Source organism: Leopardus geoffroyi, chromosome A1 (genome assembly GCF_018350155.1).
Source record: "Leopardus geoffroyi isolate Oge1 chromosome A1, O.geoffroyi_Oge1_pat1.0, whole genome shotgun sequence".
NCBI lineage: Eukaryota > Metazoa > Chordata > Mammalia > Carnivora > Felidae > Leopardus > Leopardus geoffroyi.
The window spans coordinates 114,991,611-115,018,093 of NC_059326.1; the positions used below are offsets into that span (position 1 = coordinate 114,991,611).

Consider the following 26,483-nt stretch of genomic DNA (forward strand, 5'->3'; position numbering starts at 1 on the left):
CTTGCTTTGGAGGCATGTACTTTTTGGTAGTTGTTGCTGTTGGGGGTGGCAGGGCTAGGATCATGTGACAGCCTAATTTTGTTGTGCTAGAGTTATGTTCTGTGCCCAGGGCTAGGTAATTCAGCAATAGATCTTTGGGTGATACACCTATGTTGGACGTTAGGTGAGGGAAAATCTTCCGTAGAAGTTTGGGCACAGGTACATTTCAGCCATGAAGATCTTTTATTTTGTCTACCATAGACCTCAGACCAAATAGAGCTGATCTTAAAATCTTTTTTTCTAAAGTTTACTTATTCATTTTGTGTGTGTGTGTGTGTGAGAGAGAGAGAAAGAGAGACAGAGAGAGACAGAGACAGAGAGAGAGAGAGAGAGAGAGAGAGAGAGAGAGGAAGGGGCAGAAAAAGAGGGAGAATCTTAGGCAGGCTCTGTGCTGTTTGCACAGAGTCCATGCGGGCCTAGAACTCACAAAACCATGAGATCATGACCGGAGCCAAAATCAAGAGTTGGATGCTTAACCAACTGAGCCACCCAGGCGCCCCTTAAAGTCTTGGTTAATGCACAGACTGATTGAAATTTGTATTGCCAAACCCTTTTCTTATTCTTATTCTGCCAGTGGCTACCTCGTGTTCATGTTTCCCTCTCCCTCTGTATGTGGCAGGCTTCATTTTTAAATTCTGAAATATGGCTAAGTTTGGATTTGTCCTTCCTGCTTCTCCCTCTGCCTTTACAAGTAGTTTTCTGTTTAGATATGTTTCTCATCCTACCCACATAGGTGGCCCACAGGTATACAAAAAGCCATTTGCATAGAGTAGAATTAAGAGTTAAGATATCCATTCATATTTTCTTGAAGAATCCCTTCCAATTTTAGAGGCTTTTTGACCCCATTGGGTAAATTTAAAAGGGTGAATTTGCATGTATATTGACTAGATGTTGGCAGTCTTCATTGCTGAACCTGGGAAATGTCATTCCCTTTAGAAGTCTGGAGTAGAAGGACAGCGACATGTGCTGAGACCAGCAAAAAATAAAAATAAAAAAAATAAAAAATTGAACATGTGATGTCATCAATGCAAAGAAAATCAGTAACAAAAATTTGGTCCAAAGAGAACAAGATCATTTCTTATTCTCAAAGTCTTACAGTATGGCAACATTATAGCTGCGGTTGAGATTAACCCGTATTACTGAAATGGTTCTGCTAAGGCTTGACATCCTGTGGGAGTTGGTTCTCTATTGCTGCTTCTTTGTGTGTGTGTGTGTGTGTGTGTGTGTGTGTGTGTGTGTGTGAGAGAGAGAGAGAGAGAGAGACAGAGAGAGAGACAGAGAGAGAGAGACAGAGACAGAGAGACAGGGAGAGTGTGAGATATGGAGTGTCTAATGGCTTCATAGTTTCCCCTTGTATGGCTCTTCTATAATATATGGACATGTTTGTTTTGAGCCTTTTGGCTTTTGCAGACAGTGTAAAATGAATACCCTTTTAATATCTTTGCATCCTTAGGCAAGATTTTATATAAATTCTGAACCAAAAAATCACTAGGTTATAGAGTGTGTCTATTTAAAATTGATAGTAGTGCCTGGGTGGCTCAGTTGGTTGAGCGTCTGACTTTGGCTCAGGTCATGATCTCACAGTTCGTGGGTTCGTGCCCCGCATCAGGCTCTGTGCTGACAGCTCAGAGCCTGGAGCCTGCTTCAGATTCTGCGTCTCCCTCTCTCTGTGCCCCTCCCTGCTTATGCTCTGTCTCTCTCTCTCTCTGTCAAAAATAAATAAACATTAAAAATTTTTTTTAAATAAATAAACATTAAAAAAATTGTTTTTAATTTGATAGACATTACCACATTGCCTTCCGAAAAGTTTTAAACCATTTCATACTTTCCCCAGAAGTCTATAAGTGTTCAGTAACCACCCCACCAACTCCTTCCCCACCCCCACAACATATTGTAAAATACCTGTGAATCTAATAGGTAAAAAAAGCTTTCTTTTCTTTGTTTCTCTTATGAGTAACAATGAGTACCATGTTGTATATAGGTGTGTTGTCATTTTGTTCCTTCATGTGGACTGTGTATTTCATTTGCTCATTCCCACTTGAAATTGGTCATTTTTTTAAAGATTTGTAAACTGTTCTTTCATTAAAGAAATTATTTTTTTCCCAGATATTTTATAAGTATTTCTTCCACTTATTGCCTTTTAAAAGAGTTTATATAGGTAATTTTATTTTTATGTATGTATGTATGTATGTATGTATGTATGTTTTATTTATTTTTGAGACAGAGAGAGACAGAGCATGAACGGGGGAGGGTCAGAGAGAGAGGGAGAGACACAGAATCTGAGGCAGGCTCCAAGCTCTGAGCTGTCAGCACAGAGCCCGATGCGGGGCTCGAATTCACGGACTGTGAGATCATGACCTGAGCCCAAGTCGGACGCTTAACCGACTGAGCCACCCAGGCGCCCCTATAGGTAATTTTAATGAATGGCAAAACTGATGAGAATCTTCCTTATATTAAATAAAGCAAACACACCCTTGACATATTATGTTCAAGATCCGGTACCTGTTGGATGAGCATGAGATGTTGTAAAATTGTCAGTAAACAGAGATTCCCTGTTAACACATTATCTTAATTAAGTAGGGCAAAGAAGATCAGAGCCCTTTAGAAAGTTTTTTAATTGTTGTTAATCAACATAGAAATCAGAAGGGTTCCATGATTTATCAACAGTTCTTAGCCTGATATTCCCAGATAATGATCATTTTAAAATCCTTCTGAAATATCCTCACAGTTGGGTCATCTTATTCTTTTTTTCTGGGTTATTAATAGTTTCAAAATTAAGGCCTTATTTTACGACTTTCATATACTTGGTTTTTGTATCTGTTTGCTTTAAATACTTGTTTGTACTTCTGTTAACTTTCTAACTTACAGCAGCTATTTAATGTGTAAGTATTAGCATCTGTTTTAAGAAAAAAGAGATTAGATGGGGCGCCTGGGTGGCGCAGTCGGTTAAGCGTCCGACTTCAGCCAGGTCACGATCTCGCGGTCCGTGAGTTCGAGCCCCGCGTCAGGCTCTGGGCTAATGGCTCAGAGCCTGGAGCCTGTTTCCGATTCTGTGTCTCCCTCTCTCTCTGCCCCTCCCCCATTCATGCTCTGTCTCTCTCTGTCCCAAAAATAAATAAAAAAACGTTGAAAAAAAAATTAAAAAAAAAAAAAGAAAAAAGAAAAAAGAGATTAAAATATCTCAGCTACATGCATCAGTTTGTGCTGGACTGTTTTCGTATTGGCTCTCTAACTTTTCCCCATCCTGGATTTTGTCATATTTTTCTCCAGAAAGATAAAGGAATAGTTCACATTTGGTTCTGATCTCCCAGGATTTGGTGGAATGGTGCCATAGATTCATTCACTGGAAGCACTGTAAAAGTTTTCACTCTGTTTTTCCCTGGAAGTGCTGTTTATTTTGTACTGTTACTTTTTAGGTTGAGTAGGCTTTTGTAGGCTCACCTGGGAACATTTGTCACATTATTTCTAGGGATTAAAATGTACCTTGAGATGCTGCCAGCTGTGCCAGGGACACATTTCATACCTTCCCGAATGGAAAGAGTTGTGCTAGAGCCCAACTAGAATTAGAGTTGAGAGGTTGTAGGGTATGGGTGAATAATTGTGGACATATGCACCAGTCACAACAGTGCGATAGTGTCATCTTTGGCAAAGGTAGGAGTGGTTTGGGGGGAGTTGTAAATTTGTTTTAGGAGAAAAGATTACTCTTTGTGAGGCAAGGGTCTGGTCTTTGGAAGAAAAAAAAATGCTTGTTTTTTCACAGGTTACCACCAAAAATGGGGTAAAATCCTCCTGAAAAGTTCAGTTATTAATAATTAAAAAAAAAAATCAGTGCCTGACTTAAATGTAATCTTGTGCATAACTTCCCCTTATTACTCTGACCCACTGTTAATTCATTTAGAACTCCTACCAGGCCCAGCACAATACAGAGTATTGCTGAATTATATGTTGTTCTGAGTTATTTTAGCTCAGGTTGTAAACCCTCTGAAAGAAGGATTGTGGCTAGTCCTGCCTACTCCAGTAGATGCAAAGTAGGTGCTCTGTAAAAAGTGTGTCTAAATAAATAGAATTTATTATTTGGCCACGCAAAAGGCAGGTGGAGTGGCTTCTTTATGCTTCTGTTGAAGATGGATTTTGAAAGCCCTTTTGCTGTCCCAGCTAGAACTATGTTGCTAGAAGCCATCTAGCTAAGAAGTTTCTCTCCTCATTTCAGCTGCTATTAACTTGCTGAGGAGAACCTATATGTTGAAACCCCAAATATGCCTAATATTTTTTTCAGAAAGCCCTTTTGTCACTGGTTAGCAGGGCAAATATGTCAAATATGAATGAACCTAGGTAGCCTCTCTGCTTAGATGGAATAGAGTCTCTCAATTAGGTAGGAGTTGAGAATCATTTACTTTAAAGGTTAAATGAGCACCTTTACTTTGACATAGCTAAAACTAGAATTAAAAGATCCTAAGACTTTTAATTTCAAAGAGAAGTAAAATCTTGTTTTACAAATAAGCAACCTTTCCAGTTTCATCAAGCTCATTTTTAAGGTTGTAAGTGTGTAGATGCATGTGTACTTACCCCTATTTTAAATGATTGGAATTCTAAAGTTGCACGCGCGTGCGAGTGTGTGTGTTAGAGGGGTTTTGATTTAAAAGGTGGTCTGTCTAGTATAAGCTAAAAGCTTCAGTAAATAACTGCTTCTGAACTGTCCCTTCCTGATCAATGAGGCATAAACTTTTATTTCCTACAGTAACAAGAAAGACAAATTGATTTTTAAGGTAGTTTGACAAGTACAGATTTAACAGATTCATAGTCTGGGTTGCATCTTAAAGTAAATTTTGCTGTTGGCTGTAATTCCCCTCAAATCAAGTTTGAAGATTTGCTTTATGTAACTTGCAGAGTAAATCCTTCTGCACAAATTGAGGAAATTTCTGGGGATTCGAGGTTACAAGGGGTTGGAGTTTTCATGAGGTCATTTAGCCCATCCTTTGGGTTTTAGATAGCCAGTGTTTTCTGGAATAAATGATCTACTAGAAACATCCTAAAATGTGGCTAGGAAAAACGACAAACATGACTGGGAGAAGTTTTCTTGAAGTGTGCACTTGTGTGTCTAAGGAATGTACTGAGACTTTCCTCATTAAGGCATTAGTTATGAGGTCAATTTGATTTTTAAAAAATTCAGTTTTAGTCACCTTTGCCTTAGATCCTGCTCTTTTGATCTTTGAGATTGTAACTAATTATATTTGTCAAGTTATTTTCTGACTGAAGGCTATGAGTAAATCACAGTTTATTCCTGCAGGTAGAAATTCTCATACTTCAATCAGTTTTGTTGAGATTCCCCCCCCCCCCCCGCGTTTTTTTTTTTTTTTTACTTATTAATATTACTGAACTACTTAACTTTATTGGCAATACAGAACTATTGGGGGAAAAGATAATGGATATGACCCTAACCAGATTTGATAGTGAACGTACTAATTTAGCACTTGTATTTCAACTCTCTGTATTCCTAAAATCCCGTCTTGTCATCTTTTTGTCCTCTGCTAAATAGCCTATATTTCTTAACATTTCTTCTGTTTTCTCTTCTTACAACCAATGGAGATAGGGGCAGAGGGACAAGTGTCATTGTCCCCATTTAATAGATGTGGGATAAGAGAGAAAACGAGTGAGAAATGTACATAAAAGGCACTGAGAAAATATGAAACCACATCTCTCCATCCCAACTATTCACCTGCTGTGCTGGCTTGTGTACTGATGGCATATCTATACCAGAATGCCTTGAGGACACCCAAAAGTAGAACAGTGGGTTAGATTCCTTTGTCCATTTGTATCTATCTTGTGATTACTACTACATGTTTTATTTCATATTTGTTGGCTGGGTATTTAGTAAGGAAAAACTTTTAATATACTTTATAGTCTGACTCACCTGATGTCTTACCAAGATATTTCCAAGCACGTGGCTAGTCCTCCCTGGGGTAACTTAACTTTATTTCCTTTTCTTCCAGCTACTATCTATTTTGGTACTGCTTAAAATGTTCCCGGATGCAAATCTCAACCTCCTGAACCCTGGAGCAATGCCCATTTACATAACTGTCTCAGAGTGACTAATACATTCTTTCTGTGCAATACAATTGGATTAAGCTTAGCCTAGAACTTAAAAATATATGGCTGAAGAAATCTTACAAAGCATTCTTGTTCGAGCTACATAATATACATTATTTACTCTGACCCATCATGGTACATCTTAACTTTAAAATTCATTGTTTCACATTGTTTTGGTCCCAGGTGCCATTTTTCACATTTTAACATTGTTCAAATCTCAGAGTTCATCAAAATCAGGTGTAATCTCTTCTTGCTTGCAGTTCAAGGAGAGCTGGTTCTTTAATGAAATTGGTGTATGCTGAACCTTGAATTAAAATATTAAGTTTAATTTTTCAAGCAGGAGCATTTAAGTGAAAGTCATATCTCCTGGATTCTTTTATTTTGGTTAAAACTCCATCAATTCTCACCATCAGATAATGTGGAGCCTAAGAATTGTAAGGTTAGGTTTTTATGAACAAAGTCACATGGTTCTCCCCTGCCCTGCCCGCATTTATTTCCCAACTTTGGGCTAAAAGAAATTGCCTTTTTATTTACTTTTTATTGTATTTTTAAAAAAAAATTTTTAGTGTTTATTTTTGAGAGAGAGAGAGAGAGCATGAGTGGGAGAGGAGCAGAGAGAGAGGGAGACACAGAATCTGAAGCAGGCTCCAGGTTCCGAGCTATCAGCACAGAGCCCGACGTGGGGCTTGAACTCATGGACCACGAGATCATGACCCCAGCCGAAGTCAGATGCTCAACCGAAGAACCACCCAGGCGCCCCAAGAAATTGCCTTTAAAAAAAAAAAGTTGGTTTGGGGCACCTGGGTGCCTCAGTCGGTTGAGCGTCTGACTTCGGGTCAGGTCGTGATCTCATGGTTTGTGGGTTTGAGCCCCACCTCGGGCTCTGTGCTGACAGCTCAGAGCCTGGAGCCTGCTTAGGATTCTGTGTCTCCCTCTCTCTCTGCCCCTCCCCTGCTCGCTCTCTGTCTCTGTCTCTCAAAAATAAATAAATGTTAAACAAACAAATGTTGATTTGAGCAAGAATAGCTATCAGCTGTAATTTTCTTATTTTCCAGGCTGGACGTAAAGAAAGAAGTGATGCACTCAATTCTGCCATAGATAAAATGACTAAGAAGACTAGAGACTTGCGTAGACAGGTAAGCTGGGAAAAAACGTGTCAATTGCTTTCCTAAGTTCTCAGTTTTGTAGTTTTGGTTAAAATTCTAGGAAGTATTTGGCCCATATATTTTACTGGGGTAAAAGGATGGTTTGTCACAGAAAACTGCCTATCTCTATTTGGTAGCTAATAAGGTTCTAACTAGCTAATAAAATCTCTTGGGGACCTGGAATAATGGAGTCCCACTGGGATGGACTGAATCAATTAACTTTAGTGTGAAAAGGATGTACAGGTAAGAAAATGAATTTCAAACGACTTGGGGACCTGTGAAAATACCCTGAAGGATCTTGTGGTACTAGATTACATACAGGAGAGACAGAAATTGCTGTTATTTGACTTGCCCCGTTCTGATTACACACTTGAAGTTCCCTTAGATCCTTGGTGAAGATGTGCTTCCAGTATAAATAGGTGGTGATAAAGATGTTTGGGTTGCTCAGTTTTCCAAGTTAGTAAATACAGAGGAAAGAATCTCTTCGTTTGTTAAATCAAATGTATTATGTATGTGATAAATGTATTATTTGTATGCATAATGTGATAAAATTAGTAATTTTATTACTAATGTGATCAAATTAGTATTAAGACTTAAAAAGAAGTTGCAGTGGGGTGCCTGGGTGGCTTAGTCGGTTAAGTGCTCGACTCTTGATCTCATCTCAGGTCTTGATCTCAGGGTCATGAATTCAACTCCCTCATTGGGATCCACGCTGGGCATGAAGCCTACTTTAAAAAAAAATTGTAGTAATAATAGTTTCCAGACTTAATAGACATTTTATTGTTCATGTCTGATAAAAAGCAAAGATGGAATGTGTCTTTGTTTTTCTTCTAGTGAAGTCATATCTTAAACGGTTATAAAGATAACCGTTAATAGGTTTAAGGTTCATAGTGTGCTAAACCCTGTTCAGATAAGTCAGAAAGTACTTAATCCTCTCTTTTCACTTTTAGTTAGGAATATAATTGCATATGTTCCAAGGCTGTATGTATCGATTCAATCCAGAGCTGTTTTCTGTTCAGCTTTGTACTATTCCTTTAAGAAAAAAGTTTTAGTTTTGTAATTCTCCCCAAAAGGGGGATATTATCTTGAAACTTAAAATTTTGTTGTTAAAAGGCTATAACTATAGTATAAGCATTATCTTTAGGATCATGTTTCCTCTGTCCCATATTATATAACTTCATGGCTTACATGAGGGATCCTCATATAAGTGCAGCCAGGCTATCATGAGCTTCCACTAAGATTTAAAAGTACCAGAGAAAAAAGCAGTCTAGTTTCTTAGTAGAAATAAAATCAAATTTTTACAATTTAATTATTAGCTACGCAAAGCCGTCATGGACCATGTTTCAGATTCATTCCTGGAAACCAACGTTCCACTTTTAGTATTGATTGAAGCTGCAAAGAATGGAAATGAGAAAGAAGTTAAGGAATATGCTCAAGTTTTCCGTGAACATGCCAACAAATTGATTGAGGTAAGTGTATTATCAGTTTCATTAACTGTGTAACTTGGTGAAGTGTAGTGATTTTTAATCACATTATTTACTCAGCTAAAAATTTTAGGAAGCTCATGTAATATACAATCTGTATAAAATGAAAGTCTTTTATTATTACTTAACATCCATCCCAAACTACCATTTTGGTCAGTTTACATTAATTCTGTACATTGTTAAATATAGATAGTCCCTATCCTAGAAACTTAACATCTCCACTTAATGTTAATGCAAATAAAGATAATTACCTACCTGAACTCAAAAGACCCTATAAGAAGGGCGTCGTGTCTAGAAGTTGGAGAAATTTCATGGCTTACATCCTAGGCTGCATCCTGGCAAATTACCTAACCTTTTTCAGTTCCCATTTCTTTTCTGTAAGATGAGGTTACTATTGATAACTCTCTTGGGATTATTTTGAGGTCTAAATCTAATAGAGATGATGTATGTCAAGTGCTTAATTTTTTTGTCTGAGACATGGACTCAGTCCATTCATCTTATTTTAAAATTGAAGAAACATGCTGTTAATTAGATATGGTTGAACAGTAAAAATCTTCATATAAGTGCTTGTTTTGTAAGGTAACCAGAAAAAAGAGAGGTGAATTGCTATTTAATTTCCAGGTAAGTTAGACTTGGTCCTGCCTTTTAATAAGTGAAATTATATTATTGTTCAACTTATTCATTATTATTTTACCTTTAAAAATTGACATGTATAGTAAACACATACCAAAGTTATTTGATTTTGTAACCTTAACGTAAAATATCTAATATTTGGAAAAGATACTCCGTAGACCATTTGGTAATTTGCTTACTATGTAAGAACAGAAAATGGGCCTTTTATGTAAAATGTGTTTCTTGTGCATTTGGATTTATAGTGACATTAGGCCAGGTTAATACCGTTAAAACGTTCCAAGGAAAACATCAGTAATAACATTAAATGCATTACGAATTTTACATCTAGTTTTCTTTGACTATTAAATGTTATTTTGACCTGAATTAATTATGCACAGAATACATAGGTCAGTCTTCTATTCAAGTTAATGATTCTCTCATTTGGAGTTAAGAGCAGAAGAATATCATTTTGTGTCTCCATTCAGCATTATCTTTTTCACAAGAGTCACATGATAGCATGGGGTGTATGTACCTCCAAATACACAAAGATTGTCTTTAGGAAGCCAACCTCCTATAAGTAGCCTACATGTTAGAAAATGTGCCTGCAAGAGCAAATGCAGGGACACTGCCAGCCCAAGGCATGGGGTAACAAGTACCAGTAGTGGAATGGTAGTAGTGGACTCTGTGGTCCCGAACCTCAGAGGGCAGCCTTTGTCATTACTGCAGCTGGAGGACTCTTTATTTGGGCCTGCATTATCATCCTCATCCAACACAACTGATGCTTGCTGAGCACCTACTGTGCACCAGGTATATTCAAATACAATGTATTTTCCATAATACCTTTCTCAGGTAAGGAAATTGAGGCTTAGAGAGGTTAAGTAACTTGCTTTAGGTCCTCCAGCAGTGAGGACTGTGCCTTTTGAGCTTGCTGATTTAGTGAACACTGAGAAGCATTTGGTGGACCTGATGGCCCTGGAGACCTTGCTTCAGGAGCTTTGTCCATGCTTCTACTTTTTATTTAATTCCAGGGGCACCTGGGTGGCACAGTCAGTTGAGCGTCCGACTTCAGCCAGGTCACGATCTCGCGGTCCGTGAGTTCGAGCCCCGCGTCGGGCTCTGGGCTGATGGCTCAGAGCCTGGAGCCTGTTTCCGATTCTGTGTCTCCCTCTCTCTCTGCCCCTCCCCCGTTCATGCTCTGTCTCTCTCTGTCCCAAAAATAAAAATAAAACATTGAAAAAAAAAATTAATTCCAAACATCTCTAACCAAGGGCCCCTTAGAGTTTAGAGTTTGGTGTTCCCTATCACGACTCAGTTCTGACCCCTTTCTCACCTCTTTCCTCTCTGTGCCCTCCCCCCCACATCACCCTCCATACTTATTATATATGTATTAAATGACACAGCCTTTTTATTGCTTGAGGCACAAGTAAAGGCTTTGTAGTACCACTCTCCAAACAGTTAAATTACATTTATGGTAATAGAGATACTAGGATATATAATTGCATATGTGCTTGAAAAGGAAATGAGTTTTTAAAGTGTTGTAGAAGGCTCCAGTACTTGACTCATGGCAGAACTTTATTCTTCAGTGACACGGCTTCTCTTCCCCACGTGACTTTTGTGATTTAAGTATTACTATGAACACTGAAAAAGTGAGGGACTTTTTTTGAACAAAAGTGAGGCACTTCATTGTGATTGTTTTGTTACTTCCTTTCTCTTCATTCCTGTTCCTCTTAAATTGGAATAAATGTCAGCTGACATTGATTTTTGTGGTCATTTATAGTTTTTCCTGGGGTTTAGGAGAAGAGTTTGTGGGAAAGTTAAGTAGAGCTAGTGGTGTTAGGCCACTAGCAGAAAAGGAGGGGGCTCTGATTCTGCAGCCATTGAGAGTTCTGCCAGGTATATTTGTCTTTCTAAAATACTGCATTAAAATTCTGTGCTAACCATCTGCAATTAGCACAGGCCCCACAGCAAAAGGGCATGATCCCCAACAAGATTGCCCTCACTGTAGATGTCAGCTGCCTCCTGTACTAATGACCCAAGATGCTATAAATTCAGGAGTTTCCATGATCCCCCTACAAGACTGCCCTCACTTCAAATGCTAGCCACAAGTTTGGAGGGTCCCCAGGCTACCCATACCCTGACCCACTGGCTACAAATATGGGGCTTCCCATGGCCCATTTCAGGTGTGATAATGTGCTAGAACAACTCCTAGAACTCACTAGAATGCTTAGCATTACTTATCTAGGGGCCCACCAGGAGTTACTTCATTAACATAAACCATCAGGGCCAATGGTGAATAACAGAGACACTCCTATCATGATTGAAATCTCATGGATATGGAAGAAGTTTCCTCCCAGGAAACCAGGACAAAAACCAGACATTCTTTATTATAGGACACCTCCCCATCTTGAAGGAATGTGAAATGCCTGGTTTTTAGGTCGATTGCTATACAGTCATAAAGCTACATGGAAGAGGTAAGACCGTGCTGGTATTTGTTTCCTGTAGCTTTATGTTTGGCCATTTACCCGGTGACTTACCATTTCTCTTACCTGGTTCTTCTTGCATTGTTCTTTTCCTTGGAGGTTCTCCCCCTTGGGAGCTAGGTTTTCTGCTCTCTCTCAGGAAATTGGGTCCATCTCTTCACACCCCAGTGAGTGTTTTTTCTTCATAGAATCATAGATTCTCATTCTGGTACGTAAAACCGCTTCTGTGTAACATCCATGAATCGTTACTTCTCTTTTCTTGGAGTGCTTCTGTAGTGGGAAACTCCCAGGCCTCACATTGCACTGGTGGGTTCTCTGGTTGTTAGCAACAGAGAGCCACACTCTCCTTCTCTGCAGCTACTTCTGTCCATCTTTTTACTGGTATACACAGTGAATTGAGAGGAACCATAAGTGTAAATACACACCTGATTTCAAAGATATGGTATGGATAAAAAAAGAATGTACAAAACTCATTAGCTTTTTATATTGATTACATGTTGATATGTAATATCTTGGGATTAGAAACACCAAATTATTTTTGCTAATTTCACCCTTTTTAATGTGGCTACTGAATAAATTTTAAATACCTAGAACCTTTCAGCCTGCCACTAGAAATCATTCTCGACTGAACAGTTCTTAGTATATAGTTGGCCGTTTAGCCCATTTAGAATCCCTTTATTTTTATCTTACTCTAAATTACCTAGGTAAAACATATCTATATTATTTCCAATATCCCTTTTGGTAACTTCCATCATTACGCTATTAATATTTGGATAACCATAGGAAGCATAGTTTATATTCTAGCAGGTTCTTTGTGGATTCCAGCTGCCTTTCACCTTCCCACAGATTTTTTTTTCTTTTTCTTTTTTTCGCCCCAGTTTTCCCACGAGTATTTGAGTGGTCCCATGTATCAGATAGCTGCTCTGTGGGATTAGATGCACTCCTCTCATGTCTGATCCCTCAGCTGGGTAGTCTGATTTATTGAGTGTTAGAAAATGTGTTCTTTAGCATTGAAGTGAAGCCAAACATGTCACCACCTTATGTCCTCTGCACTGCTTGGGCCCTCTGCCTGGAATGTTCTGTCCACTTCTCACCCCTCATCCCACAGGCTTTTGCTCAGATGTTACCCCTGCAGAGAGGCTCTCCTGGATCCCTCATCCCCTCCATTCCACCTTCCAACATTTTTTTTTAACCCTGTCATCTGTTTTATAGCCACCATAACATTTTTCACTATCTAAAATTACTGGGATTGTTTTGTTTTCTTATGTTTTCTGTTTCCCACCCCATACTCTAACAGAATGTAAATTCTTTGAGAACATGGGCCTAGAACAGTGCCTGGAACAAGTATGTGCTCAGTAACTACTAGATGAGTGAGTGTACTAGTTCTCAGGTAATAAACATTTAAGTCACTGAGGTGCTCAACTTTCAGATCCCTGGACTACCATCCCTGAGGATTCACACTTACTGGTCTCAGAACCACACTTTGAGAAATTCAGAGTTCTGTGTTATGACTGAACACCATTGTTATTAAACTTGATATTCTTCTCATTCTGTATCATGTGTATATGGGGGAATGAAATGTACAATCTTTTGGGATGTGAAGATGAATGGGGAAATTTGGAAACTTTTTAAAAATTAGGTGACGTTGATTTGAGCAGTATTTTCATTTGCTAGCACCAAGCTTTCAACAACCAATAGCAGATTTTCTAGAGTTGTGGGAGAAAAAAAATTACGATGGAGTCTCACAACAAATATTTACAGTGTTCCTGATATGTCCCAGTCACTGTTCTAGGCACTAGGGAGATGGTAGCGAATGAAACAAAAATCTCTACCCCCATGAAGGTTATGTTCTACTACAGAGAGGGAAGCAACTAAAATACATTTATATAGTATGTGTATTTTGTACAGTGTGGTATAAATGGTGCTGAGATGATATGTGAAAAAAGTTAACCGTTTTATCAGTGTTTTAAATGGAAGCAGAGCTAAAACTGTTATTTAAGTAGCATTTTAATACATGACCAAAATAAAATTGGAGCAGATGTGTTGGCACTTGCTAACTTGGTTTTTGGAAGTCTTATTTATTGCATTAATAGAAATACTTTCTTCCCAGACCAAGTAAAATAGTATAAAAGGGTTATGCTTTAATTTGGGGTGTCATGTAAAATTGCTTTAAATATATTCATAGTTTCTGAGTGGTATTAGGGAATAACACCCACTTAGAAATGGAAACCTTTTATGGTACCTTCCTTGTATATCACATGATGAAAATACAAGATGAATTTCAAGACTAAAAACCACATACTGACTCTTGAGTTTTTAGAACGGAAGCAAATTCCTCCAGTCCCTCTGTGTGCACAGTTAGTGTCAGGAAGGCTGTGTGAGGCTGGCTCCCGATTCAATCCTTAGTAAATGACTTTTGTGATTTTATTTGAAAAGGCAAATAACAGTATTTGCCATGAAGTTCTTATTTTCTTGGGTTCTGGCTGGGACCTCTGCGTGTCTCATACCACATTTGTCAGTGGAATCCATTCCCACATCATACTGAAGCCGATACTCTTATGTGAAGGGTGCATATAGGTTGTGTGTCCCCAAGGCCCGTGAGTAAAGGAGCAAGAGCTGAGGGTCATTACTGGTGAGCGGCATGACGCTTCTTTTCACCATCTTCTTTTGTTCTGGAGTATAGCACTGAGGGCTTTTCTTTCATCTTTTTATGAAAGATCATGGCTGTGCTTCAGGGTAACTGTAATACCTTTTATACTTGACTCTTTCTCCCATATCAAGTTAATGGTTTCTTTATGTTGCTCTTCATTTTTAAGCATATTGAGGTAAAATATTTATTTTGTCAGAAAGAAGCAATACCCATGTGTCCTTTTTAATTGCTTCATTCTTAGCCTACCTCCTTTGGCTGTGAGCAGCTTAATAGCTAAAGAGCAGTCAGTTTTTCCTTTTAATTTTGCTTTCTTCTGAGTCCTTTTTCACGAATTGAGAGTGAAATAGGAAAAATGCCATTCATGAAATCTTGCCTCTAAAAACATATATCATTTAGTATTCCTTTCCTCTCAGCCCCAGACATTGCATTAAAATAGGCCTTTTATCATTATGAACTTGCTACAATAAGATAGTATCTCATTCATTGCTTTGTGTATTAAGAATCAGAAGGTAAATGTAACTGGTATGCCTTTTTTTTTTTTTAAGTTTTTATTTATTTATTTTGAGAGAGAACGCAAGCGGGGTAAGGACAGAGAGATAGGGAGAGAGAATATCCCAAGCAGGCTCCCAGCTGATGCGGGGTTCCAACTCACAAACCATGAGATCATGACCTGAGCGGAAACCAAACATGGGATGCTCGACACTCGAGCCACCCAGGTACCCCTAACTGGTATGCTTTGGAGTTGGATTATCATTACTTGTTGAGTTGCCACATGCCCACCCCTCACTCCAAAGTATTTCCCATTATCCAGGACTTCATACGGTATGACATTATTGGCTTAAAGTGTGTATTTTTACTGCAAATTGAACGATCTGCATTATAACTTATATTCTGTGGTTTGCCCATAATGTACAGGAAAGTGGCCTTGAAGAAGGCTCTGTAAAGGAGCATTTGAATTGAACACTGACCTCATGTGATCCACCTGTGACAGCTTCAGTATTTTTCTCAGTGCCTCTGTATAATACTATAGGCTGAAATTCCTGCAAATAGCAAATTAAATGAACCTTCCATTTTCTAGGACTGTAGTATGTTTAAAGCAGTCAGTATCATTGGGGGGAATGCTGACCTTGGATTCCAAAAGAATTTATTAAACCTATTGAGCTTGGTCTTTCCACATTTTTAAAGGTCTGTAAGTTCACATGCTTGAGTCTCCGCCAAACAAAAGTGTCTTGTGTGTACTATTTTAACATCTCATACCCAAACAAGTGTTTTTGGTCGAACTTAACTACCTACTCAGATTTTGGGATGGTCTAGTGAAGGCAGTAGATGAACCTTGTTTTCAGGGAACATCAAGATTCTTTTCTCTTGGAGCATTGGTAGGAGTAATCAGAGAAACCCTGCCCAGTCTTTACCCTGCTCCAGAAGAGTAGGCCCTCCTGTTACCTCATCAGTACAGCTGATGAACTGATGTTTAGATAGGCACACTTTCTAGGTGTACTGAGATTATTCAGGCAGTTAGATAGAAATAGAGAACTTTTGAAATGGTCTATGCGATACCAAGTAAATAGAAATGATTCCTTGGGTGATGATTTACAATGAAAGCCTTTTAAAAAGCCTTTAAAAAATACCAAATATCAAAGCCATTTAAGATAATTTATGATGTTTTAATAAAGTCACAGTTTCCAAATCTGTTACTAGAGATGCTTATATTTGTATCCCGCCTCTTCCTAAAATTAGATTTGATATAGCTTATTTCAAATAAAGAGAGACATGATAAAATAAGGTAGATGTAGAAAATCAGGAACCAGGAAAAGAATAATAGACAATCTTGAACTATAATTGCCATGACTGAGTTTGGATTTGGCACTGAACTTCCTGGTAGCAAGAAGGAAAGGATGAAACAGAGTTGTGTGGTTCTTGTCCTTAGACTGGAGGGAGAATGCCCCCCCCCCCCTTTTCTTTCATGGGAAATAAGCCTATGCTAAAGATGTGAAAAGAATCCTTACATGGGGCTTTTATGTATTTATACTTAAGGGTCGGTGAATAATTAAATATATAGGGTTGCTCAACATTTTAATACAGTATACTGACAGACACCACATTATTTTCCTTTTAAAAAAATTTGTTTTTAATTTTTGTGGTTTGTCTCTTAAAAGACAAGGTCATATTCTTCAGGTGCGAACAGCTGTGATCTGGTGAGGAGCCTACCTGGCATGTGGCCTTCAGCCTCCCAGTGACATAATTGGGGAGGACAGAGGGCTGTGAGTCAAGTGCTTCCTTCCAATCATCCAGTATAGCTTTATCCTTTCTTTTTAAAGACAGTGTACAACCTTTGTTTATGTTTTAAATGTATTTTATAAAGAGTAATGTTTACTTATTTTTACTCACTTTAGTAAAGTTTTTTTTCCTGTTAGAGAGTTTTGTTCATATACATTCATTATGGTTGTGACATGTGGATTCATTTTAACTGCTGCATTTTGTTCTCTTTCTCCTTAACCCTCTGCTTCCATCCCTCCTCTGTTTTTAACTGTCTTGACTCCTTTGCATGGATTGAGTCCTCTCGCCTCCTTTTCTCCACCGCCCACTCCCCCCACCTCTCCCCCCACCCCCCTTGTTTGGAAGTGGTAAACTCTGTTTTATTAGTAGTGGTTCTGGATATTTTAGCATGCATGTTTAACTGAGTGGTTGAGGGTTAATCAGTATCTTTTCCTCCTTCTGAAACTATGTAAGAATCTTAAAATGCTTTGACTTCAGTCATTCTCCAACTTAAATGTTACTGTTGTCCAGTACTTTGGTTCTTGTAAGTTTTAGTTCCATGAGTTAGGTACTATTGGTATTGCTGAATTCATTTTTTCAACTTTGCTTAAATTGTACTTGATACATTATTTTCATTGCTTCTCATTTCTTCTTTCATGTTGTTAAGCCTTCTGTCTGGAATTATCTCTTCTTCCTAAAGCATCTTTGTTACAAACTTAGTAGGGGGAGGGAAGATCTGTCTGGAGTAAATGATCTTGGGTTGTTTTTAGTCTTTATTGTGCCCCAAATCTTAGAGATAACAGTTTTGTTGAATGTATAGTCCTAGGATTATCCCCCTGCCAGGTTCCTAACTCCAGTGATTTGAAGATAGTATTTCCCCATCTCTGGCATCCGTCATTGTTGTTAAGTCATCAGTCAGTCTTTCTGAGCTTACTTTGTGGATAATTTGTATTTACTTTCTGTTTTTAAGACCTTGTTTTAAAACTAGAGTATTTGTTGTTGTAAAGATTCACTGTAGTATGTCTGGTTATGGATTTCTTTTTATTCCCCTATTTAGGCTTTGTGTTCCCAAATCTGAAATTTATATTTCATCCACTCTGAAAATTTTTCATTCTCTCTTTCACTATTGCCACTCCCCCTTTCTCTGTCTTTGTTTCTGAATCCCTCATGGTTGAATAGTAGATACTTTCAGTATAATTGCATGTCTCTTAATTTTGTGCATTGTCTCCATATTGTGAAAATTTCTTAGTTTTCCTGAATAAGTTCTTAAGTTTGATTTTACAGGTTAGTACGTCTCTTTTTAACAGTACGTGATATATACTAAATTTCTAGGAGGTATAGAAGTTACAGATTTTCTCTTGAAGTTCTACTTTGATCCTTCTTAAATATGGCTAGTCATTTTTTACTGTATTTTAACTTTGTATGCTTGCTTTTCTTTCATTTCTGTTAACATAATATATTTTTTAATACTCTAGTTTTGATCATTTGAGTATCTGTAGTCATTATGAATCTGATTACACAATTGTTTTGCTTACTCCTGCCCAAGATAACTTATTTCCTTGTGTACTTCCTGCATTTTTTATTGTAAATTTACCCTCCTGGAATTTTGTATATGAGAATTCTTTGAGGCCTGGGTTTGGATGACCTTCTATCAGAGAAAATTTCCATTTATATTTGCTTCTGCCAGTTGCTTAGGGACACCTCACCTTGTGAGGGCCAAGGTGTATTGGTCCATTAAAAACCCAAATTCTAATCACAGAATGGAACATATCCATTTCTCTATTTCCCACCCCTGTGCAAGCACTGTTTTCAGTGGTTTCTTTTATAAAACTCTTTGAATTTCTGCTTTCTTATGTCTAGCCTCTGATAATTTCCCTCAATTACCTGGTTAGCCCTGCATCAAAAAACAAAAAAGAGTTGGAAGGTATAAATTGCAGAGTATAAAATTCACACCTACCCCTTTTAAGTATACAACTTTGATTTTTACTAAATTTGTAGAAGTATGCATCCATTACCACAATCCAGTTTGGAATTTTTCTATCATCCATGCATACTTCATTTTTTGGTAAGATATTTTGTTACTCCTAATAAGGTAGCCAACACCCTTCCCTCAAATTGGAAAGTTGGAGGCTTGTCCTCTGTTCCATCATCATTTCTCTTGTGGATTTGGGAATAACTGGTAGAAGTTTCTTGAGTGGTTCTGAAATTTATATGATGTGTAGTTGGGACTTCTCACTTGATGCATGTCAAGTTTACAAAGTTGAGTTACTGTTATTTTGGACTTGTTGAGAGCTCAGACTCAACCATTTTAAAGAGGAAAACTTAGGTGGTAGCATGACCCAGAGCCACAATGGCAAGTAATTCAGGTTTTGAGCTTCAGCCTCTTGAGCTTTATGGTTATGGTTGTGGACTTGAGCTCCCTTTTCCAAAGTTCTTTTCACTTGTTTTACTCCCCACAATGGGCATAGGCTGTTAGGTTATTAATTTACCACCAAGAACAAAAAGAAATCTCACTTCCTGCAGAGGTTCCAGAGTAAGGGGCAGTGGAGCCCCTCAGCCAAATATGAAGGAGAAGCAGTTAATGAGGGCCGTGGGAAGAAACTTGTGCTGACCTTACACAAATTTAACCTTCATTTAAAAGTCATCAACACATGTATAATAGAGGAGAAATTGTCATAATGGGGTTTTTTTCCCACTATGGAACTTCATAAATTTTATTTAAGAAGAGAAAATCCTAAATGTCTGAAAAGTTGTCTTTTTTGTAGTGTGCACATGTCATATTTGTTGATATGACACAGCCTGGCTGTGACATTTCTTTTTTCCTCCACAGCATAAATTGTTACTGTGCTACTCCTAAAACCAGCAAAAATCCAGGGCTTTTTTTTTTTTTTTTTTTAATCAGGGAGTTGCTGGTTTTCTGAAATGTTCTGCTCTTCTCTAAGGTCCAAACTTCCACAGTGTAGGCATAGATAGTACAAGAGGCCTTCATGATTTCAAAGCTTATGATTTCATAGGTCATAGTGTCAGTCTTAGGCCACCTCTTGAATTAGCAAGAATCAAAGACATTTAAACTGTTAATACACAAGTTACCGTGATAGCAGAGATATTCCCAGAGAAAATCTAGAAGTAACTGCAGAGTGTTCTGCCAGGTTCTCTGGAAGTTTGGTCTATGTATTTTTAATTTAAACTTGAGTCTCTTCTTCAGTCTCAGTATGAACTGCTCTCCCAAATTTCTAGAGCCCCAGAAGGAGACATTTAGGAAACCCCTCCTCTCAGCCTCCCCTTTCACTGTTGTCAAGCGTGGCACTAGTATATGAGGTTAGCGTCTCAGAGAGCTACGGTTGAGATGTTGCATTTGCACATTTGTCATTGTTGGAAGTGAGTAGCCCTGTCCCTGGAGGGTGAATAGAAGCTCATTCATCTGAAGAAGACTGTCAGTGACAGGCGCTCTCTCCCTCCTCCCAGGCCAGGCAGGGCGGCCTCCTGAAACAGGCAGTGTACTCTTGTGGAACATTACTGCTTCAGCAATACATCAGAAACCATTTAAGTAACGTTTTAAAATAAAGAACAAGTCTTGCATAGCCTTTATTTTGTTAGGAATTGTATCAGGAAACAGGAAAGATGGTTTACAGAGGTCAGCCATTTCAGCCTTAGCCACCCACACTCTCATGTATCTGATCTGTAATAGATAATAGTTTACATAATCTTTGCTTCTTACTTTTCTGGATCTTACAGATTCATAAAATTGGGTGAGTGTAAATTGAAATAAAATGATGCTAGTAGTGACTAGAGAGTAAGGATAGAAACAGAGTGACAGACCTTCCTGAATTTTACACTTGGCTGGCCTCCCACATAGTGGGAGTGGGGCGGGAGTGCTGGGTATTAGTATGCTCACCTCACCAGGAATCTTTGTTAGTCTCAAATTACTAATGTAGTGATGAGCCCCAAATTTTATATTTGTTTTTCAAAATGTCTTCTTAAGGAATTGAAACAGTGGGAGTTACAGATTCATGAACATATCTAAGTTAAGCTTTCTCCTGCACTGTAGCATCATTGAGGGATAATGTTTTTTAAACATTTTATTTTTTACAAAATAGAGTTTTGGTTATGTTTTGCAGTAATTTTTAAACAAAAAAAATCTGCATAATCAACTGTATTATCATGAAGACTAGTGCCTGTTTGCTTAGGTCCAGTTGATAGTAGAAAGTGGAATTGTAATCTTTAGGGGAAATATGTTACTTCTGTATATGATTTTGAAGACCCCTAAACATTAAAGATCTGACTTAATTTTTTATTTCTTTACATTTTATATTTAAATTACATGTTAGTTCTGTTGTTTCTCCTTATGATTAGGCATTGCAGGATTCTGATAGTTAGCAGTCTTCCAGAAAGCTGATAATCCCTAACCATAATACTGCAAACAACAGCCATAATAGTACGTAATTTTTCTTTTGCCTGTGCTTAAGTTGGGTGGAGGAGTAGAAATCAAAGGTTATCACCATTGCCCTTGTTTACTCTGGCATTTAAATTCCCGGAAAGTGCCTTTGATATTAAACTGCCTACGCTTCTGTCATTCATAACTCAGTTTGCAACCGGGGGGGGGGGGGGTGGCGGGGGAAGATGTGTCTTAGCACAGTGTATTCATTTGGTCCTTGGTATTACCAATGGGGTTGGCAAGCCTGTTTATGTAGAAACATGGGTAAGTGATCACAGTGCTCACAGTCCCTACAGAGCAAGGTTCTCACCACAGCCAGGGCTTCAGCTGAGGAAGTCTGACACAACTTGGAAAGATGGTTTCTGGCTACTGGAGCAGTGTCCTTAAGATACTTTGGACAGAAGGGAAAAGAGTTCAGTTCAAATAAAGCAGTACCATTCAGAAAGGAGTTCAGCTTTCAGTGCTTTTGAGAACCTAGTTGAAGGATAGTTTTCTTCTAACTGTGGGACATCATCCCTCTTTATTTTTCCATTTCTGATGAATATGGCCTTGGGTATATCTTGATGTTATCTTAATACTATTTTTTTTTAATTTGAAAAATAGCTTTGTGTTTAAATAAACCTCTTGGCTTAGTAAGCAGCCATTCACCTGTAAAATGAGAATAGCATCTTAGAATTTCTATTTCTTTTCTTCAAGAACAAGCTACATGGTATATTTGTAATTGAGGATACCAACTTTTCTTTCTGAATGCCCTTGATTCCTTAGCTTTTCTCATGTTGTTGTCCACACCATGAGAACTGCCTTTCTACTGTTCAGGCAGGTAAGAGAGCATGGTAAAGCCTATGAGTTACATGCCCTGGAATCTCATTCTGCCAACAGTGTGACCTGTGTTACAAGTCAACATAGTCTCCTTAGCACAGAGATTTAAAAAAAAAAAAAAAAATTGTCCTCCTAGGTAGGTAATTAATTTGAGAAATAAAATACCATTGGTGCTCTTGGCATGTGTTCTATAAAAGATCAGAGGTGGGAGTGGGTATACATTTGTTTTCCTTAGGGATCAAAAGAAAAATCTTCTAAGAACTTTTTATGGTGTTCCTTCTGCTAGGTTGCCAACTTGGCCTGTTCCATCTCAAACAATGAAGAAGGTGTAAAGCTTGTTCGAATGTCAGCAAGTCAGCTAGAAGCTCTCTGTCCTCAGGTAAGGTATGACCAAAATTGTTTATGGTACCACTGAATTGGAGTTTGGTTACATTGGAGATCAGGTTTATTTTTTTTAATTTTGTTTTTAGAATTTTACATAGAAGTCTTGGGGACAAAACACTGATCCAGAGTTCACAAAGCTTGTAGAAATTTATGTTCAGCTTCAAGTGACATTTCCTTGGGGCATCACATATTACTATCCCTTGCCTTTCATTAAAAATGGATAGTGTCTTTCATTGCTGGCAAGTGGAGGGTGTGTAGTGACCTCACTACTCAGTCTGTAACCTCCTTGAGAGAGGGCCATCTGCAACATTTGACAGTCCTGGATTTAGGGTAGTTACCTCACAAACCTTAAGGAGTAACAGTTACCCACCTGTGCTCCTTAATGCCTGGGATTTGGATCTTTGTGATGGAGGGAACAAGATCCAAGAGCTAGAACCATTACTCTGTAGTGTCCTGAAGTAGCATTTTGGTACATATGTTAGCAACGTAATCCAGGCAGCTACTGAATTAAAAGCTTGAGAACTTTTCTCCATTTATGATGGCATATTAGAAGACTAGCGATTATGGCAGTCTGGGACTCTCGAAAGACTCTGAAGCACATAGAACAGTTGCTTTGTTAAATGACCAACGTGTTGGCCTGCCTCCTATGAGGGGAACTGACCCTGTCTGTGGGGTCCCCTGCTCCTTGACAGTCACAGGTGTTTTTAAGCAGTATAAGTGCTGTTTTCAGTGGAAGAGGCTGCCCTTCTGATTTCCCAAGTAGAGGCTGCTCATGGGCCTACTCTGAGGATTTACATTTACTTTCTCTAAATGTCCTGTCAGATGGCAGTGGCCACAGATAAAGGGAAATAAAGCAGAGGAACGGGAGTAACAAAAGAGAGGTCATAGGAATGAAATTTCTATGTTGTGTGTGCAACCAGCTTTAAAATATACTGAGACCAGTACTTTGGCCCTTTCATATAAATAATTCCTGACCCTCAAGATAGGCAACCAAAAGAAGTAAAGCCTGATTATTAATCTGGGATTTTAACTGGTGCACAGGTTAGTTAAGGCATTTGTTCTAATTGTCATTCATGTGTATCTCGCTTGCCAGTGAGAGTTGGTTTGTGTAAACACTACTATGATAGGCCATTGTGAATCCACATTATATGATGAACATCTTTTCAGCTTTCATCCAGTCATGAAATCCAGTAGAAATTGGTAGCGGTAAAGATAATAAGCACAATGGATTGAATGACTTGTAGAAAGTTCATGGATGACTAAGTTGTAAGAAGTAAATTCAGAGTAAATTTCTAAAGATGGGGCATTCTTTCCCCAAGTTTATCATTTTACCCTATCAGCACTTTGTTTTTAATGTCTTTGGTTCTCCGTTTGGTTTTGAAATGCTTGAAAAGCCACAATGCTTTCACATATCAGCTGAAACAGATGGTAACATACGCTGATCACACCTACCAAGAGTATTTATATAAATGATCTTAAGCCTAGGAGAAAAAAATCACATGGAGAGTCTAGTAGATCCTAATGAAATGGTGGTGTGCACAAATCGTGTGGCTGGGCCATATTGTGCCGGTTTGAGTTCGCCCTCAGCATTGTTTCTCTCTTGGGTATTTGATTTCTTCTAGTAGAATAGACCTTCAGGAGGAGTGGGTTTAGACCATGCCCAGACCACCCTTAGTATTAGGTGTGTGTCCTGGATAAAAAGGTGTTTTCCCAAGTGTGCTTCTTGTCTTCCAGACTCTTGCCTAGGTTCATTTTTGCCCCTGCTCAAAGCAGGGCTGTGCAGACTCAGTGATGGCAAATACAGCAGGCATTTGCAGCCATGATAGTGACAAACTTGAGTAGTATGTGCCGTTTCTACATGAGGAAGCTGCGATTCCACTCCAGGCCAGTATTGCCAGGTCCTTTCGTTATTTTTAAAGAGAAGTCAGCAATTCAGGTTTTTCTGTCAAGTCTCAATTTTAAACGATAGGTAACTAATCAAAAGTTTTGAAAGTCTTTGAAGAGGGTAAACCAAACTCCTCTGAGACTGCATCTGGCTTACCCTGGCCCGTGCATTGCATTCTCAAAGGGCTTCTTTTTCAAACTGGCTGGTGGCCATCCCTTTGAGGAAGAGGGGTTTCCCTGGAGCCCTCTCTCTCTTTACTCTTCATTCTGATGTGGGCAGTGACCTCTACCACCAGGACCCTGAACTAGAGGTGTTCCCTTCCACAGACACTGGCTTGTGTGATAAACAGACTAGCCTGGTTAGTTCCCCAGGAGTTTAGGAAGGGGTTTAATATGATGTAGCCTATATGGCACAAAAACAGACACTCAGATCCATGGAATAGAATAGAGAACCCAGAAATGGATCCACAAATGTATGGCCAACTAAACTTCGACAAAGCAGGAAAGAATATCCAATGGAATAAAGACCGTCTCTTCAGCAAGTGGTGCTGGGAAAACTGGACAGTGACATGCAGAAAAATGAACCTGGACCACTTTCTTACACCATACACAAAAATAAACTCAAAATGGATGAAAGACCTAAATATAAGACATTTGTAATGATGTAAGACATCAAAATTCTCAGGGAGAAAGCAGGCAAAAACCTCTTTGACCTTGGCCACAGCAACTTCTTACTCAACACATCTCTGGAGGCAAGGGAAACAAAAGCACCAATGAACTATAGGGACCTCATCAAAATAAAAGGCTTCTGCACAGCGAAGGAAACAATCACCAAAACTAAAAGGCAACCGACAGAATGGAAGAAGAGATTTGCAAACGACATATCAGATAAAGGGTTAGTATCCAAAATCTATAAAGAACTAATCAAACTCAACACCCAAAAAACAAATAATCCAGTGAAGAAATGGGCAGAAGACATGAATAGACACTTCTCCAAAGAAGACATCCAGACGGCCAACTGACACATGAAAAAATGCTCAACATCACTCATCAGGGAAATACAGGTCAAAACCACAATGAAATAGCACCTGTCAGAATGGCTAACATTAACAACTCAGGTAACAGTGGATGTTGGAGAGGATGTGGAGAAAGAGGATCTCTTTTGCACTGCTGGTGGGAAAGCAAACTGGCATAGCCTCTCTGGAAAATAGTACAGAGGTTCCTCAAAAAATTAAAAATAGAACTACCGTGCAACCCAGCAATTGCACTACTAGCGTATTTATCCAGGGGATACAGGGATGCTGTTTTGAAGGGCCACATGCACCCCAAGTTTATAGTAGCGCTATCAACAACAGCCACAGTATGGAAAGAGGTCAAATGTCCATCAATGGAGAAGGAAGATGTGGCGTATACACACACAAACACACATACACACACACACACACACACACACACAATGGAGTATTACTTGGCAATCAAAAAGAATGAAATCTTGCCATTTGCAAGTACGTGGATGGAACTAGAGGGTATTATGCTAAGCAAAATTAGAGAGAGATATCATATGACTCACTTATGAAGACTTTAAGACACGAACAGATGAACAAAAGGGAAGCAAAAATAATATAAAAACAGGAAGGAGGACAAAACGTAAGAGACTTAAATACGGACAACAGAGGGTTACTGGAGGGGTTGTGGGATGGGGGATGGGCTAAAGGGTAAGAGGCACTAAGGAATCTACTCCTGAAATCATTGTTGCACTATATGCTAACTAATTTGGATGTAAATTTAAAAATATAAAAATTAATTTATTAATTAACAAAAGTGCTGTAGCCTATAGACAGTTATTAGAGTGCATCTTTATTGTGAGGCTGCTGGCAATACCTGACCACAGGATGAAGTACATGTTCGATTTTTCCATGCTGGTTTTTGTGCCTCACACCCACACTCTTGCATGTAGGAAGCCCGGGCCCCTGTGTTGGAGATGTTCTCCTTATGTAACTCTGTATGTGGCCCCACCTACATTTTGGAGTTGGCTCCTAGACCTTATTGTTGAAGGGGAGAGATGACAGATGGAACCTCCAGAGGAGCTTTTCCCCCATTTTGTCAGTTCACTCAATAGCAAATTAACTTTGGAAATGAGAACTGTTGTGAAGTACTAACTTTGTAGCAGTTAAGTGACTTTAACTTCAAATATTTGAGATTAATTAA

General features: G+C 38.6%; 1 protein-coding gene across 5 annotated transcripts in view; it reads left to right on the plus strand.

Moving 5' to 3' along the window:
• CTNNA1 (catenin alpha 1) overlaps window positions 1–26,483 on the plus strand; it is a 320,760-nt gene that overhangs the window by 266,732 nt on the left and 27,545 nt on the right. For all 5 annotated transcript variants that reach the window (XM_045445207.1, XM_045445224.1, XM_045445240.1 and 2 more), the window contains 3 exons: window positions 7,182–7,262; window positions 8,588–8,740; window positions 22,294–22,386. In XM_045445207.1, the coding sequence (XP_045301163.1) occupies window positions 7,182–7,262; window positions 8,588–8,740; window positions 22,294–22,386 (327 nt within the window). The remainder of the gene's footprint in view (window positions 1–7,181; window positions 7,263–8,587; window positions 8,741–22,293; window positions 22,387–26,483) is intronic.